The sequence below is a fragment of the Xiphophorus hellerii genome, chromosome 15 (genome assembly GCF_003331165.1).
Source record: "Xiphophorus hellerii strain 12219 chromosome 15, Xiphophorus_hellerii-4.1, whole genome shotgun sequence".
In the NCBI taxonomy this organism is placed as follows: Eukaryota; Metazoa; Chordata; class Actinopteri; order Cyprinodontiformes; family Poeciliidae; genus Xiphophorus; species Xiphophorus hellerii.
Genome location: NC_045686.1, coordinates 6,919,198 through 6,934,374, shown reverse-complemented (window position 1 = coordinate 6,934,374; position 15,177 = coordinate 6,919,198). Strand labels below are relative to the sequence as shown.

The following is a 15,177-nucleotide window of genomic DNA, read 5'->3' as shown; positions in this document are numbered from 1 at the left end:
ACACATTGACTCTCACTGCCAAACAATCTCGTTCTTTTTGGCCAATGAAGGGGATCACCTGGTTGATGAAGTGGTAAGCTAAAGACCTGCCAGAAGACACATGAAAAATAAAACACTTTCCACTTTCCTACTCTTATTTTTTTTTCTATTCTTTCACAATCATTTCCTCATTATTGCAATCAGAGGAAAAAAGATTAAAGCAAATGTCCTATCAAAAAGGGAAATGCACAGCAGGATGAATAATGTCAAGTCAGCAAACTTGACAGGTGACATTTGATGAAAAACAAAAGGGTATTAGGTGAAAATCAATGTATGCGATATCCAATGTCAAAGATGTCCAGAAAAGAGATGGTTCAATGTGTTTCAAACTGGAATACTGTTTTCTGCCTTTGGTGTCTGACCAGTCAGACCGCATTTCCTGCCAGCACAGGACTGAGTTGATTTTTCCATAGAATATTCTGCTGTCTTAGATATCAACCTACATGAAGCATGACCTCTTTAAGGAAAGGCAAATAAAATTCTTTGTTAAAGAAGCATATAGTCTACCATAACCCAATGCATCATTAAACATTTAACCCTGACTTTACCAACATCTCTGATGACACTTATTCTCTAACACCAGAACCAGAATCATGTGGTTTTCATCAGCTAACTTGAAGATTGTCATCCTCTGTTCCTCTGGTTATTTGTCACATTGCATAGTTTGGCACTGACAACCAAACCATTAACTCCAAAAGTACGTTTAATTCCTGATCTCTTTTTTTTTTTAGCCTTCATGGCTGAGGGTGTGGCAAAGCTGGCATGACAGTACCACTGTTGCCTCAGCGGAGAGAGCCACCTCAGTCAATTTGGCATCAGATGTTTATGAGATGAGATGTGAGTGTTCTTTGCCTCAGTGCTTTTCAAAAACTAGCTGGCTTTAACTACTGTCCATGACATTTCACCAAATCCAAAAAACAACCTAAATACTGCAAATGTTAAACTGCAAGATTTAGGTCTCAGGATACAGTGTGTTGCTCACTTTCCCCAAAGGTTCAGCTCCAGAAACAATTTTCTGCTAAGGAGTTTTCCTACATGCCCAGATAATCAGTTGAGGTTTATCTGGCAAGATAGATTATTAACAAGCCAAGAAGGGAACAAAACAACTGCACATAAAATACACAACACTGATGACATATGATGAATCAGTAATTATTTACCCGTGGTTTGCCACCAGTGATTAGTTTGGCACATAATCTGAAACATTAAAAAGCCAAACTAACCAGATGAGTATATAGTATCCAAATGGCAGTTTACATTTGCACAGTACATTTACTGCAGCTTACCTGATAAATGAGCTTAACATTTGGCATTTTAGTTTAATTGGTTTCTGAATATATTTGATCAAAAATATATTCTGATACATATTACATGATATGTAATAAGTCATTGTAATGCACTGGATCCATTATAATGCATCTAATGCATTAGAATGACACTAGACATCATTATAATGCAAGGGTTTTAACTCTTCTGAATTGATGTTATGAATTAACATTGAATATTTTCAAAGCACAGGGACAGTGGTACATTTGGACCAAACCTGGATGTGATTATCCTAAAAAAGAGAAGTTGTTTCCTTTTCTCAGTAAAAATGAAAAAGTAAATTCTATCATTTGTTTTGCTGAAATCTGCAAAAGAGTAATGTAAAGAGATTAAGCACCTCTCTGGGGACATATCCTCAGATTAGCATTCTTTTAGGTTAAAAGATGATTAAATATAATTACAGTTTATGATTATGCTGATCTGTTTTTATAGGATCCAAGAACAAAATAAACCCAACATCGTAATCCATTTGCCCTTCTCCCTAGCCTGAGTTATGTACTGTTATGGTATCAGTATCTCTTGCTGTTTAACCATTAATTAGTGTCATAAACATTTTTAATCTAACATTACATTGACATGAACCCAGTAGCTGGTTAACAAAAGCCGCTAAAGCAAAACTGGGCAACAACACTCCCCCATAGAAAAGCATTATGGTTAGCCTTGCAAACACTAAAGAAATTTGTGGTTCTTGATTCTCTCCTCCAAATGAAAAACTTGAAGTGGTTCCTATAATCCCTTCAAAAGCCAAATATGTAAGATCTGTAGACAGACCAAACTGGAACAGTGTCTGGTCATGTTAGTCTTCCAATAACAATTTCCTATTATATAAAACAAATGGAAATAAAAAGAAAGCAAATTTATCCCCAAAGCACTGGTGAATGGGGGTTATAATCTTCTACATCACAGTTCCACAGGTTCCTTATAGATGTTAATGTGACAATAAGCAAGAAGCACATATGCCTGCAACTAATTTTCACACCAGTTGGCTTTCTACTGAGATCATTGTAAAGGAAATATGATGTCATTTATATAGCATATACCATTACCACACATTCTTACTCAATGTTAAATTTTGGATGACCCACAGGGAAAATATACCTGGTTAAAAATATAGGAAACAATGAGTCACAACTTCTTTGGATCCCATAAGAGGACATGAAGTGGGAGGCACCTCCAGTACCGAACTGAACCAATGATCCAAGGTGGCATAAGCAAATCTACGCTTTCATGAACTTTAAACCAAATTTTGAACCTAAAGTCTTACATCTCACAGTTGAAAAAGAGATTTCTGATATTTGGTGTGTTCCTATGCTGCTTTAATGCATCTGGTTTGAAGCGTTGTACATCCAGTGATGATATACTGCATACCCTTGTTGTAACTGCTTTAGTCTTTCAATCATTTAGACATCTGACAAGACATTTGGTCAACACAATTTCCACTCAGTATATTTTCTTTTTTTTCTAGGACCATTCTCTGTAATGTCTGTATTATTTATGAAAACTGCAGTATATTAGCAGTTTCTGACCAGTCAGACCAGCTCATCTGGCACCAGCAACCATGACACATTCACAGTCACTTAAAACCCTTTTCTTCCCTCTTCTGATGCTTAAGCAAGTAATCTTCACCACATTTTCATGGATAAATGCAATTAGTGCCTCTGCGTTGACAAGCAGTTGAACAAATGCACCTAATAACGTGACCAGTGCAAACAATTCTTCTTTGAGATAGAGTTTACCTGCTGATGAGTTGTTCACAGGTGCATGACTCAACACAGCAAATCCGTCCAGATTGATCCACTCTGGGTCTGAAATACAAAGAAGAAACTGACTGTATTTGTTATGCTGTCAGTTGCAGAACAAAACATTTCTCTAACCTTATCTAATCAGCATACTGTCTGTTGTTCTTTTCTGGTGAGCAGGTCAGTTCCTTTCATGCGATATTGAAAAAAGCGGAATGGTTTTTCTAATATCCTCTCTCCATTATTCTCCATCTTGCTTCTTCTTGCTCATAATAAGTCAGCTTATTTTTTGTTTTGTTTATTTTGCTCCAGCAGTGGCTGGCCAGACATATTAATGATGTGGAAGCAAAGAGAGCGGTGTTATTTATGGTAACTAATGTAGCTTTCATGCTTCTAAGGGAACAGCATATGGACCCAGAGGAATTTCTGGAGAGGCCGCAACAAAACTTCAGCCCAGTTGCCAAAGATTTATGGCGAACCTCACCGGAGCTGGAAATACCACAAGGACTGCCACAGCGTACACTGAGCAGCACGCACAAACCAAAAGGCATCTGGAGTAGCTGCTTTCAACAAGCTAGAGACACAATACATGAAGATGCATGACTTCACTACTGTGCATCACTTCCACGACCACACATGCTCATAACAAGTTACCACAACACAGAGAATTGAGTTATAAGAGTAGGGCCGGGCTTGAAAAACAGCTTTCTGCAGACTTCGCGTCGCTCATGAAGTTTGGCTCTGAGTTGTCAAAGACTGATGCAAATGGAATAATGACAAAAGCAGACAACACTGTCTCAACAATGCAGACTACTGTTTTTTGTGTGGGAGGACTAAGAGCCCAAAATATTCTTTACAGGACAGGGAACTAAATATTACTTTACAGTCTAAGATAAGCCCTACGCCGGTGACTGTTGATCACATATACAAGTCATGATCCTACTTTGTTTTTTCTGGCAAACCTTCTCGAAAGTACGTCCAATTATGAACTAATCCACTGAAAATAAATCAATCACATATGCACTCAAGTGTGTTTTTTTCTCCCCAACTTCTTGTGTTGACTGCTTGCATTTGCTTGTCCTCTTATTACTGTTGAACTTGAGAACTCAAGATTCAAGAATAAAGAAAAAATGTCTCAAATTTTATTTTTATGTAGCATGTCTATTTATTTCCCTTTCAATAGCTTCTATCAATATTTGAACATTCACTCCACTTTGCTTTGCTACGACCAACTAACTATCTCAGATTGTCCAAAAAGGCCTTACTTAAACTTAATTTGTCTTACCTACATCCTCCACTGAATGTGGACGGCTCTCTTTGTTCACTTTAGTGAAGCGATGGGATCTGCTGGGTTTGTTGGAGTTGAAGACGAAGCGGTCCACGGGTCTTCCATCCAGATGGATCGAAGGCTCCCAGCTCTCCCTGAAGACTTTGTCTGCAGCTGTGTGCTTCCCGCTTTGAGGCCGCACAGTTTTTTCTGCTGTAAAACAAGATTTTAAAATAATTTTGACTAAACAAATTTGACCTAAGCATTAACATCGTGACAGATGTGATAACCTTTTGTTTTTAAAACATACTGTATTGGTTCTGAAATCTAATTTTCTATCCTAACTTCACAACCAACTGACGGTATCCAATTTATTTATTGTTCTTGCAATGCTTCATTATTAATGTAGAAAGATACGCTCATGGAGGCAGCGTTAGGAAATACCAACTAGTCAGATTTATAAACAACTGCAGACATGGTTGAATGCTGAAAGTTCTTGACAATAAGAAACCTTTGTTTTTTCTACTGACTGTGGAGCTTTCACTTCAGAATGAAATCATGTATTTAGTTTGTCTAAAATAAATTGTTAAAATGTCTCTGGGTGGTTTGGAGATATGGGAAATAAACAATCTCAACTGGTTTCAGGCTTCAGAATTTACGTAAATGCTTGAAACTCATCTGAATCAAAAAATAAAAATGACACTGACACCATACGCCATGCAAAAAACACATCACTTCAGGTCTCTGTAATACATGGAAAACCTTGATATGATTTGCAATTTACTTTAAATATAGCACACAATTCCAATGAGTCAATTATGTCGCAATTAGAAACTGAAAATCAAATCAAAATATGTGAACACTCCTTTTATTTTACATGATAGTTTGGCCTCACAAGATATTTCAATAAATGTAAAATTCAGTTTCCATTTCAAGCCCTCAGCTGGTGTGGAAATATGTCAATTGAACTTCTACTGATTATACATCTGGGACCAAACATAACTGTTCTTCATTACTATTTTTTCAGTTCGATTGTGCATTATTTTGAAGAAATGCTACCTACCTCTGAACACCATTGCACACAAAGTTCAAACAGTTCATATCCGGCACATACAGTTGTACATAAAAGATTTCATGTGGATTTCTCTCACTAGTTCAGTTTCCACTTGGTCTTCAAAAATAAAAAATCTGGGCCAGATTTTCCACTATGAGCAATCGGGCTTGCTGACTTCAACTGTAAGACGTTTGATCGAGTGCAGGTGGGATGCATTGGGGGTTTTTTGAGTAAAATCAGCTCCCTGTTCCAGATGCTGCTGGAAACCCCACCGATGAGAGCAGTGAGAACAAACCAAAACATTTATGCAGTTCATGGATAACTTAAAAGTCTTGTGAGTCTCATAGTTTAGTTTTAAATGCATAAACAATAGCTTTATTGTTTGCGGTCTGAATTTTTAAGCATTTTCAAACTTTAACATGTGGGTACTTTCTAAGGTGTTAATTGGATGTTTTCCAGTATTCTGATTCACGATCACTGTGTTTGTTATCCCTTCTAACAACCATCTCCAAGTCTCCTGCTTACAGGTGTCTTCCAGTTTGAGGAACTTTATTGAACTCCAATGCTTTTTGGAGTTTTAGTGCTGAAGGATTCCCTTATCATATTTTTTGTTCACTCTTACCACTCTATAGATTTGAGACTAAAATGTACATAGAGCAGTAAAAGAAAATAAAAATAAAGGAAGAATGAATTGGGGGCGGGGGGGTCACCAGCTGTTCGAGTTCGCTCTCCTCTAGAACACCTTTCAGTCGTTTCTGTTTCAAGTTACCCTGTGTTATTACACATAAAGGGATCTACTCCTCTGTCCAGACTTCTTTCTGTCTCTTTGGAAAATGTATGATGCAAGGGGAAGGCTAATATGTCTAATTAAATCAAGACTCCTCCAAACTCTGCGGATGCATGTTTGTCTTCCAACTACAAACATTTTTGGAAGCAGTTAACTGAGGAGATGTTGCATTAATGTCTGACAGCGGAGGGCTTGGCTGTAGGCCGTTGCTACAGGAGACAAAAGCAACAATTTAAAATAGTCTCTGCTCTGTTTGTGACTGTGATACAAAAACATAAAGAAAGAGTGATTGAATTTGATGGGAGAAAGTCATAGGTATGGCAAGAATGAAGACAGGAACTCAGGGTGTGCCATTTTATTACCTTGTGTGTAGGTTAGATTGATACAGCACACATGCACACCTGATGACCCACAGACAGACCGGGAGGCACATGTAAGTGCATGAATACTTTGGCACAAGAAGCATGAGCAGCTCAGGCCTGAGGTCAAATGACTGCTGTAGTTCTGAAATTTATTAGTGCTCATGCAGCTGCAATGAGATTTTAAAAGAGAACCTGCTCACCCAGCCACAAAATCACAATGACCCTTCATTTACCCCAGAAGAAGTCATGATCAACCTTTTAAAACACATTTTGCTTCCACATAGATTTTTGTAAGATCTAGGAATGTAAAGGAATCCATTTATGCTTTCTGTCATTGGTCAAACCATGAATAACAAATCATGAATAAAAATGATCCTTTTGAGTGCTTCTCTACTTTATGCTCTCCTTGGGAGTCTATCAGCTTACGTGGCCAGCCAAGTGTTTGTTGGTTAGTAATTGTGCCATGCTCTTTCCATTTTTTAGAAACTGGATTCAATAGAGTTCTTTGAAATACCTAAAGATCAGATTATTTGTGATAAAATTAGATGAGTTACAGGTGGACACTGTTTAATAATTTCATGACTTTTGAGGGAACTTTGTAAAACTGGACTTGTCACTGCCAGAGTAAATGTCCATCACAGCTTTTAGACTTTCATTGTTAAAATAATTTCAAGTCATGTATCATTTTTCTTCCACTTCACAATTATGCACTAGTTATCTTGATTGACTTGATTTAATAGAAAAAAATCATCATCAAATAAGATGATGGTTGTAACAGGAGGAATGTGAGTAAGTTGAAGGCAGTAATCTTTTTGTAGTAATGTTGATGCTGCACAAATCATGTTCAGTCACAGGAATCTGTGTTGGTGTACTTTTGATGTTTGATGCTATTTTCAACAATCACAGTAAAAACTAAAATGCTAGACCTTCAATCTGATTGGATGGATTTACTGTAGCTTCACAGCTTTGTTTTCAGTTCTTATTTGAGATATTACCATAAGTATACTAGTAGTTGGTCACACTCATTGTACTTTTGGTTGTGGGGTATTTTCTGTTTTTTTTCTTTTTAATAAGGATTTGTTTCTGGATGATTTGCAGATTTTACATAGCTACAGTATAACTATGTAAAATTTGCATTTACAGTAGAAAACAACAAAAGGTATCTTAGAAAAGGAAATTACCCAATTGCTTCCATAATGTTTTATCCACAGAAAACTCTTTCCTTTTTATTTTGGCAGTGGAATAAAAGCCCAAAGGACCCTCCACTTCCAAAAGAGAGACACCATATCTCTCTTTTGCACTGACCACTCCCTTTAAGAGAATTGTTTGACCTGGCTGTCAATTTTGAAGATATTGCCAAAACATGTTTTTCACACATTTTTCTACACGGTGATTTGGTGTGTTACATCAACTGTATCCAAAATTCATTATGATAAACAATGTTTTATAAATACAAAAACAGTTTACACAGCTGTTAGACTCAAGTTTTTCTTGAATAAATCAATACAAATTCAAAATTACTTAATTAATCCCTTAGGTAAATTAAACATTTTAAGTCATTTCATCCAAGTGAAAGAGTCGCTGTGTTTGGTGATGCTGGGAGCTGAAAGAATTGACAGTGGTCAGTCTTGAAAACAAACTCGAAGAAGCCCCTGACTGAAGGCTATTGAAGTATGGCAGTCTCTTGGTTGTCACAACATGATAGCAGCTTATTGGGACTAATCCTAGCAGCAAAGACGATACCTCATAGTAGCTTGTGATAACCCCATCCATTGTTGACAAGCCCTCCTAATCCACCTCATTTGCTTTTGTTGCTCCTTTTTAAGTGTCTGTCTGGTTGCATGGTTAGAAAGCAGAAAGAGACGTTGGAGTTGTGATCATGACCGAATTATATTGTGATCGATCAACAACATAACTTTGAAGTTTGTCCTTCTCTCTCTGCTCTTTGGTCCTGCTCTGCATCCATGAAGCCTCCTTTTCAACTTCTCTGGTATTCCCATAGTTGAGGTGTTGTTAGATACTATTGAGATATTTATGAGCTCCCACCAGTTGCAAACAAAACACATTGAATAAGCATTATTAAATTTTTTACTTTAATCTATTACATTCAAAAAAATGTGCTCCATATTTTGTCTACATCTATAACAAGAAATGGAATGCATTCTGTTTGTACTGCATCCATTTAGTTTTCCAAACATTTTTTATGAGTATTGGCTGGCTATAAATGCCACATGTGCAATTTTGATACCAATTGCTAAAGCACCTGTGTCATCTTTCTTCTTGGTTTATGCATCATTGAAGATTTCCCCCATTTCCACTTCATTCTTTTCCAACAGGCAGAACAGACTCCCCTTATTACCACTGTTTCCACATAACTTAGACATTTCTGCACATCCGTCCATTTTCTGTCAGATTTTTTTTTTCTCTATGCCTGCTTAATCCTGTGCTTAGTTGTGGGAGTGGGCTAGTGATCAGACAATTTGTTATAATGAGACTAAATGACTTTATGTCTTTTAAAAGCATTCACACCCACATGAACATTTTCACAATTTGTCACAATTTATTTGACAGAACACACAAATAAGTACTTGTAAGGCAGAATAGAAATAATGCACATTAAAAAAACCTATAAAGTTCTGAAATGTTTGCTGTGAAGTTGTGTCAACTCTCTTTAATCTTACTCTATCTTTTGCCTTGCATGAGTAAATACGAGCCCATCACCCTCATTTTAGCTTCTCTCCACTGGCTCCCCAAACATTTTTTCACTTTATTTGCTTTTTAAGCCCTCCAAGGTCTAACTCCATCCTGCCTCTCTGGGCTGTTCAATCCATATATGCCCTCCCTTTCCCTCTGGTCAGGTAATCAGCTCCTCCTTGGAGCTCCAAAGACCAAACATAAGCTTAGGGGATGTTGTGTCTCTTCTATTACAGCTCATAAGATGTGGAATAAACTACCTCTGCAAATTAGACATACCGCTTCTCTCACTGTTTGAAAATCGCTTCCTAATGCTCACCTCTTTGCTCAGGCAGAGATGAGCATTGACACCACTTGAGATGCTGAGTTTTACCCTAGTCTGTTGTTTTATGTTTTTTTATTGTGTGATTTCTCTTACCCCTGTTTTATATTTCTTAGTGGTCACTTTTATACGTACACTTTGTAATTTTAAGATGAGAGAATGCTGCAAGTCAATGACTCGATGCAATCTGCAGGGTTTCCTTAGATAGAAATTGCCAAAAAAAAAACAAAAAAAACTGTTGGACTGTTTGAAAACCAGAATCAGAAGGAATGTATGCATGGTTGAATTGAAATAATTTTTTGCAAAGTGTCATTTGTTGTGAATTGGCACTACAAAAATAAACTGAATTGAATAATTAGTAAACAGAATCCCCCAGTGACTATTTTAATCTCAGTATAAATGCATGTAGATAGAAAACTTTAGTGAACAAACATCATCCAAGTATTATAGAACACATCTGACAGGTCAGGGATACAGTTGTGGAGAAGCTCAAAGAAGGGTTGGGTAATAAAACAATACCTCAAGCTTTTAAAGTCTCACAGAGCACTTTTCAATCCATCATCAAGAGATGGAAAGAACATGGCACAACTGCAAACCCACCAACACATGGGCGTCCACCTAATCTGACAGAATGGGCAAGAATCAGAGAAGCAGCCAGGAGCCCTATAATAACTCTTGAGCTCTTGGTCATGCTCACTTAAAATACCAATTTATTGTTAAAGTGTCAAGAAAAAAACATTGTTGAACGAATGCCTCAAAAAGTTCTGCTTCCAATCTGCCACAAAAACATAAGGAAGAAGGTGATCTGGTGCCATGTTGGGTGGAATATTAACACTCCCTCATCCTTAACACACCATCCCGCTCTTAAGAAACATGGTGGTGGCACCATTATGATGTGGGGATGCTTTTAAGAACTAGGGGAAAACACAGATGGAGCTAAATACAGGGTGATCCTGGGAGTGAACCTGTTAGAGATCGGCTAGGAAAGAGGTTCAACAGCATTACAGCCCCAAACATTTAGCTGGAGCTCCAGTGGGATTTAGATCAAAATATATTTAAGTGTATTAAGAATTAACTTGTTAAAGTCACGACCCAAATCCAATTAAAATTATGTGGTAAGACTTGAAAATTGCTGTTCTCTTGAAGTCCACTGTGAATCGTTAAACATGCAAAGCTGGTGTGTAAGACTTGCTCTTATGATTGCAGCAAAGGGTGTTTCTACACGGCTCCGACGCAGGGCAATGGAATAAAAAGTCAAGTTACGCTTTATTTGCTTTCATTTATAAAACATGATCAATGCCATGTGTATTTCTCCTTCCACTTCATGTCTGTGAACTACTTTGTGTTGATCTGTGACATAAAATCTCCTCAAACAAAGAAGTTTGTAATTCCGATGTCACAAAATGTGAAATATTTGAAGGGGCATGAATAACCTAAGAAGTACTTGTTTCTGGGATGCCTTCATGGTGCTTATTTTGATTTAGATTTAGTTTGTCAATCTGCTGAACTCTGGCAAGAAGTTTTGTTCATGCTTCAGAAAGAACTCTTATTATAATAAAGTTAGCGCTGAGCACATTTTTAAAGTTTTGAAAGGAAACATAATTTTAAAACTTTTATTTCCTCTTTATTTCTTCTTCAAGCAGACGCAGGCCACCATGATTATCGGATAAAGTCATGTTTCCCAAGTAAGTGTATGTTTTGTCATAACAGTTTGCTCTCATTTCCAGTATTTACTCACTAATGAAGGGTGACACTCTACTTAACTGCCTTCCTGCACCCTGAGCAGGCTGATCTTTTTACGCTTTGACAGGTGTGCTCATCTTCCAGGTGGTACTTGTTTGAATAGCTGGAAGGACGCCCAGAGATCACATCATCGCAGGATTTGCTCATGCCAGCACTGGTAGCTTCGACAGGCAGCCAAGCAGCAGGGCGGTGGGGTTACAGGTCAGAAATTATGCCAGTGTTAGAATTTACCTAATTCAGTGGAAAAAACTGGAAGCATAGATGTATGTCATGCCTGCAGACATTATGACAGAAAGTCTGTGTTCTCTCTTTTTTTATGGTTTTGTTCATTCTGTAAAATGAAGTACCTGCAGAATCCCAACATGTTAAGAGAAGCAGTGAAATAAAATTCCACTTGCCTGCAAGAACATGATCCAATCTTTCCAAACACTCTCTGTCTCACGTATTCTCCACAAACTTTCCATAAGCTTTTAGAGTAAAGCTGCACAGACAGATTTGACATTGTTGTGGTTTTGTTTCTTTTATTTTCGCAGTTCCTTGCAATGCCAGCCTGAGTGTAAACCTACTCTATTCGACAGGTGACACACAAGTGAAGAGGGCACTTGTCTCCAGTAGTTATTAGTCGAGTTGTGGGACAGGTCACCAATCCATTAAAGGTACAATCTTTATAGTTTAACAGTTATGGTAGTCATTATAATTTAAAACTGTTGTATAGTTGGCTATCTGTGGCTGCTTGGGTCTTTACAGTTTATGCACTAATTGACTGTTGTTAAATGTAGGGGTTGAATGAATATTTTCTGTGATTTCTTGTAAGCAAAGGCTTCTCACCCCTCATTCTTTCATGTTTGCATTAAAGTGTTATACAACAGACACAGCTGTCAGATCAAATCAGAAAGTCTGAGAAATAACCTCATCTCAACCGCATTTGTAACTATTCTACACCCTTAATTTCAAGTGTCATTTATTTACCTGGAGGGATTCAATAAATTCTGCCACATATTTATTTTCTCACTAGTTAACTACTGTAGTGCACAAAGTATTACATATCAAACTTTCACAACTTATAGGAGATACTAGTTGTGTTACTAGAAAATGCCTTCTGGTCAGATAAAATCAAATGTTAATGTTTTGGCCCACATGCAGGGTAAGGCCATTTGTGATAGAAAAGTTGATGTTACATAACTCTGAGCACAACCTCCACATAGTGAAACATGGTCATGGTAGCATCATGTTGTGGGAACCCTTTTTCTAAGCAGAAACAGAGAAGCTAGTCAGAGGGAGACGTTAATTAAAAAAGCAGCCAAGAGGCCCGTGATAACTCTAAAGAGGTTGCAAAAATCCACAAATCATGTGGGAGACTGACATCTGGTCTTCAAGGAGAAGTAGAAAGTAGAAAGACAAAAAAAGTAATACATGGTTTCAAACAACCTGCATAGGAGACAGCAAACATGTGGGAATAAACAGTGCTCTGGTTGGGTCAGACCAAAATTAAGCTTTTTGGCCTCCTTACAAATAGAAAACTAACACCAGTATGAAACTGGCCAAAGTCAACGTGAAGAAAGATGAAGTTGAATTCAGAGTAATCTTGGAAAAAAACCTGTTGAGTAAGTCTGAGAAACATCCTTATTGCCAGAGTTCATTTGCAGCTTTCATATTCTGTGATGTAATGAATTCAGGAATTAGATCACTAATTAGCTAAATGCACACTTAATGAACAAACTATGACTGATCAAGCTCAGACATTTGATAAACAACATTAGTGATGGTGTGATGATTGGTGGATAATAGATGGTAAGTGGGCCCCCAAATGAAACACCACATGGGGCCACATTGGGTTGGCTCTGGCTCCTGAAAACATCTGGATATTCTGCAATACCTTAATTCATCTACTATACTCCTGTGAAGAATTTAATAAGAAAACTATAAGTTACACCCACATTTAATTAATAAGCTGATTCTCAAACACTCAAATGAAGCAATAACTCAGAACATCTGCACTGTGTTGTTCAGATCAGAAGTGTTGAAGTCTAAATGTGCTAAGTTGTTTTCAGGTGGGAGAACGTATAAGAGTTCATTGACATCACTTAATACATAAAGAAAAGAAAGACCACAAGAAAGAGCATCTGTGCTAGAGAAAGCACTGATTTCATGCACCAAATGCTCACATTTGAGACCAGAACAAATAGAAACTCACAGATCAACTCACAAAATGTGTGCTGGATATACTTTAGGAGGAGGGAAGGAAAAATGAGAGCATGGTCTTTGAACCCAGCCAAAAGGATTAGCGTCCTCCTGTCTAATACTGTGCTCTCTGAGCTTTATGACATTTTTTTTTCTATTTTCACAATTTTTTTTATTGTCTGAAGAATGTACTGAAAATGGATGAGGTGTTACTGAAAATGGATTTTATAGAAAACACGTTGGACATTTTTAAGACGTCTGCTACTGCAATTTAGTGTCCGTGCATACTGAAGAAAAATGTGCAGCACAATTGATAAATGACTTGTGGGTTAAAACCATTTGGGTCGGGCCTGCTATCAAACACATTCACAATAAATAACCCATGAAAGATTTGAAGGGTGACGGACAAAAACTTCACAGCCAGGTCATTTCTTACCATTGTCAGCCTAAATAGTCACCAATCTGGCACAAAATCACCTAAAGGAAACAATTGGACCTAATCAGTGTATTTTATGGTGTAGGCTGAAATTTGTCGCCATCCTACTAGCCACAGCAACCACTGCAGTTACTTAAGCAGATGGATTAGATCTTTCAGTAACTGTACTCTCCTGCAAAAGATTTTGAAACTTAAATTAAAATATACAAACTATTCTGAGCAACGTTTTCCATTTTCCATTGCATAAAAAACGTAAAGCTTATGGCAAATATTATAGTAAATAAAAGTCCACTCGTATTTTTTCCCATGCAGAAATGAACACCTTGAACAATCACGCACAGACATAGTGAATTTATCTTTTACAGAGAACAAAAAGATGTTTGCATAAGTCTCCAAAAAAAAAGGCACAAGCAACACAAACTCATCCGCTAAGCAGTACACAGCTGAGTGCAAAACCTGCACCCCCCCTTTAAAACGCAATAAAACAATTTCTTTTACCTGCCCATCCGCATTGTGGAGCGCAAAACGTAAAGAATAGCGCCAGAAGCGTCCTGCCTGCGGCTGCAGCCATTGTAAATGTGGCGCTCTGCAGCTGCGGAGTGAGGGGACAGCTGGATGCAGAGGGCAGGGACGCGCCGACCCTCCTTCTTCTTCCTGCAGATGGAAACCCTGTTGAATGCCGCGGTGTGATTTATCTATTAGAACAAAAATGACTTGCAGGCACTTCCAGAAAGTTGCAATTGAAGTGTGCGATTCAAAAGGAACAAATTTGACGAGGGAAGATAAAAAGAAGGCAAACAACTAAAAGAAGAAAAAAAAACCCGTTTGTTTTTCTTTGGTAAATAATGAACAGACAACCCTTCACTGCGAGTACTCTTGTCTTTAAAGTCTTGCAGGTGCCCCTGCTGTATAACTCTGTTTACTACTTGACAAATAATAAAGCCAGCGGAGGTTCATATTTAAGAAAATGTCTCCCTCTTCAGAAAGCGAGAAGAACTCACCAACATTAAAATATCTACTGGTAACTGAGTGCGGAAGAGCTTCTTTATCAACACTTCCACAACTGCAGCCAGAAGATGGCACTATTTGCTTATTCAGAACTTGTGTCATAAATCGCCTGATGGGCATCATCATGAATGCTTCTCTGGGAAAAGTGCCACCACTTGCTATTTCCAACCTCTTCAGCAGAGTTTAACAACGATTCAAAGACATGGCATTAATAGAAAT

At 37.7% G+C, this 15,177-nt stretch overlaps 1 protein-coding gene across 3 annotated transcripts in view; it reads right to left on the bottom strand.

The window, feature by feature from the left end:
• fndc1 (fibronectin type III domain containing 1) overlaps nt 1–14,793 on the bottom strand; it is a 34,817-nt gene extending 20,024 nt beyond the window's left edge. The window contains exons 1-3 of one of the 3 annotated variants that reach the window (XM_032585866.1): nt 14,449–14,793; nt 4,390–4,584; nt 3,102–3,170 (exon numbers count right to left, since the gene is read on the bottom strand). In XM_032585866.1, the coding sequence (XP_032441757.1) occupies nt 3,102–3,170; nt 4,390–4,584; nt 14,449–14,521 (337 nt within the window). In that variant the 5' untranslated portion in view covers nt 14,522–14,793. The remainder of the gene's footprint in view (nt 1–3,101; nt 3,171–4,389; nt 4,585–14,448) is intronic. The other 2 variants (XM_032585865.1, XM_032585864.1) reach the window with 2 other exon arrangements.
• Nucleotides 14,794–15,177: the final 384 nt, after the last annotated feature.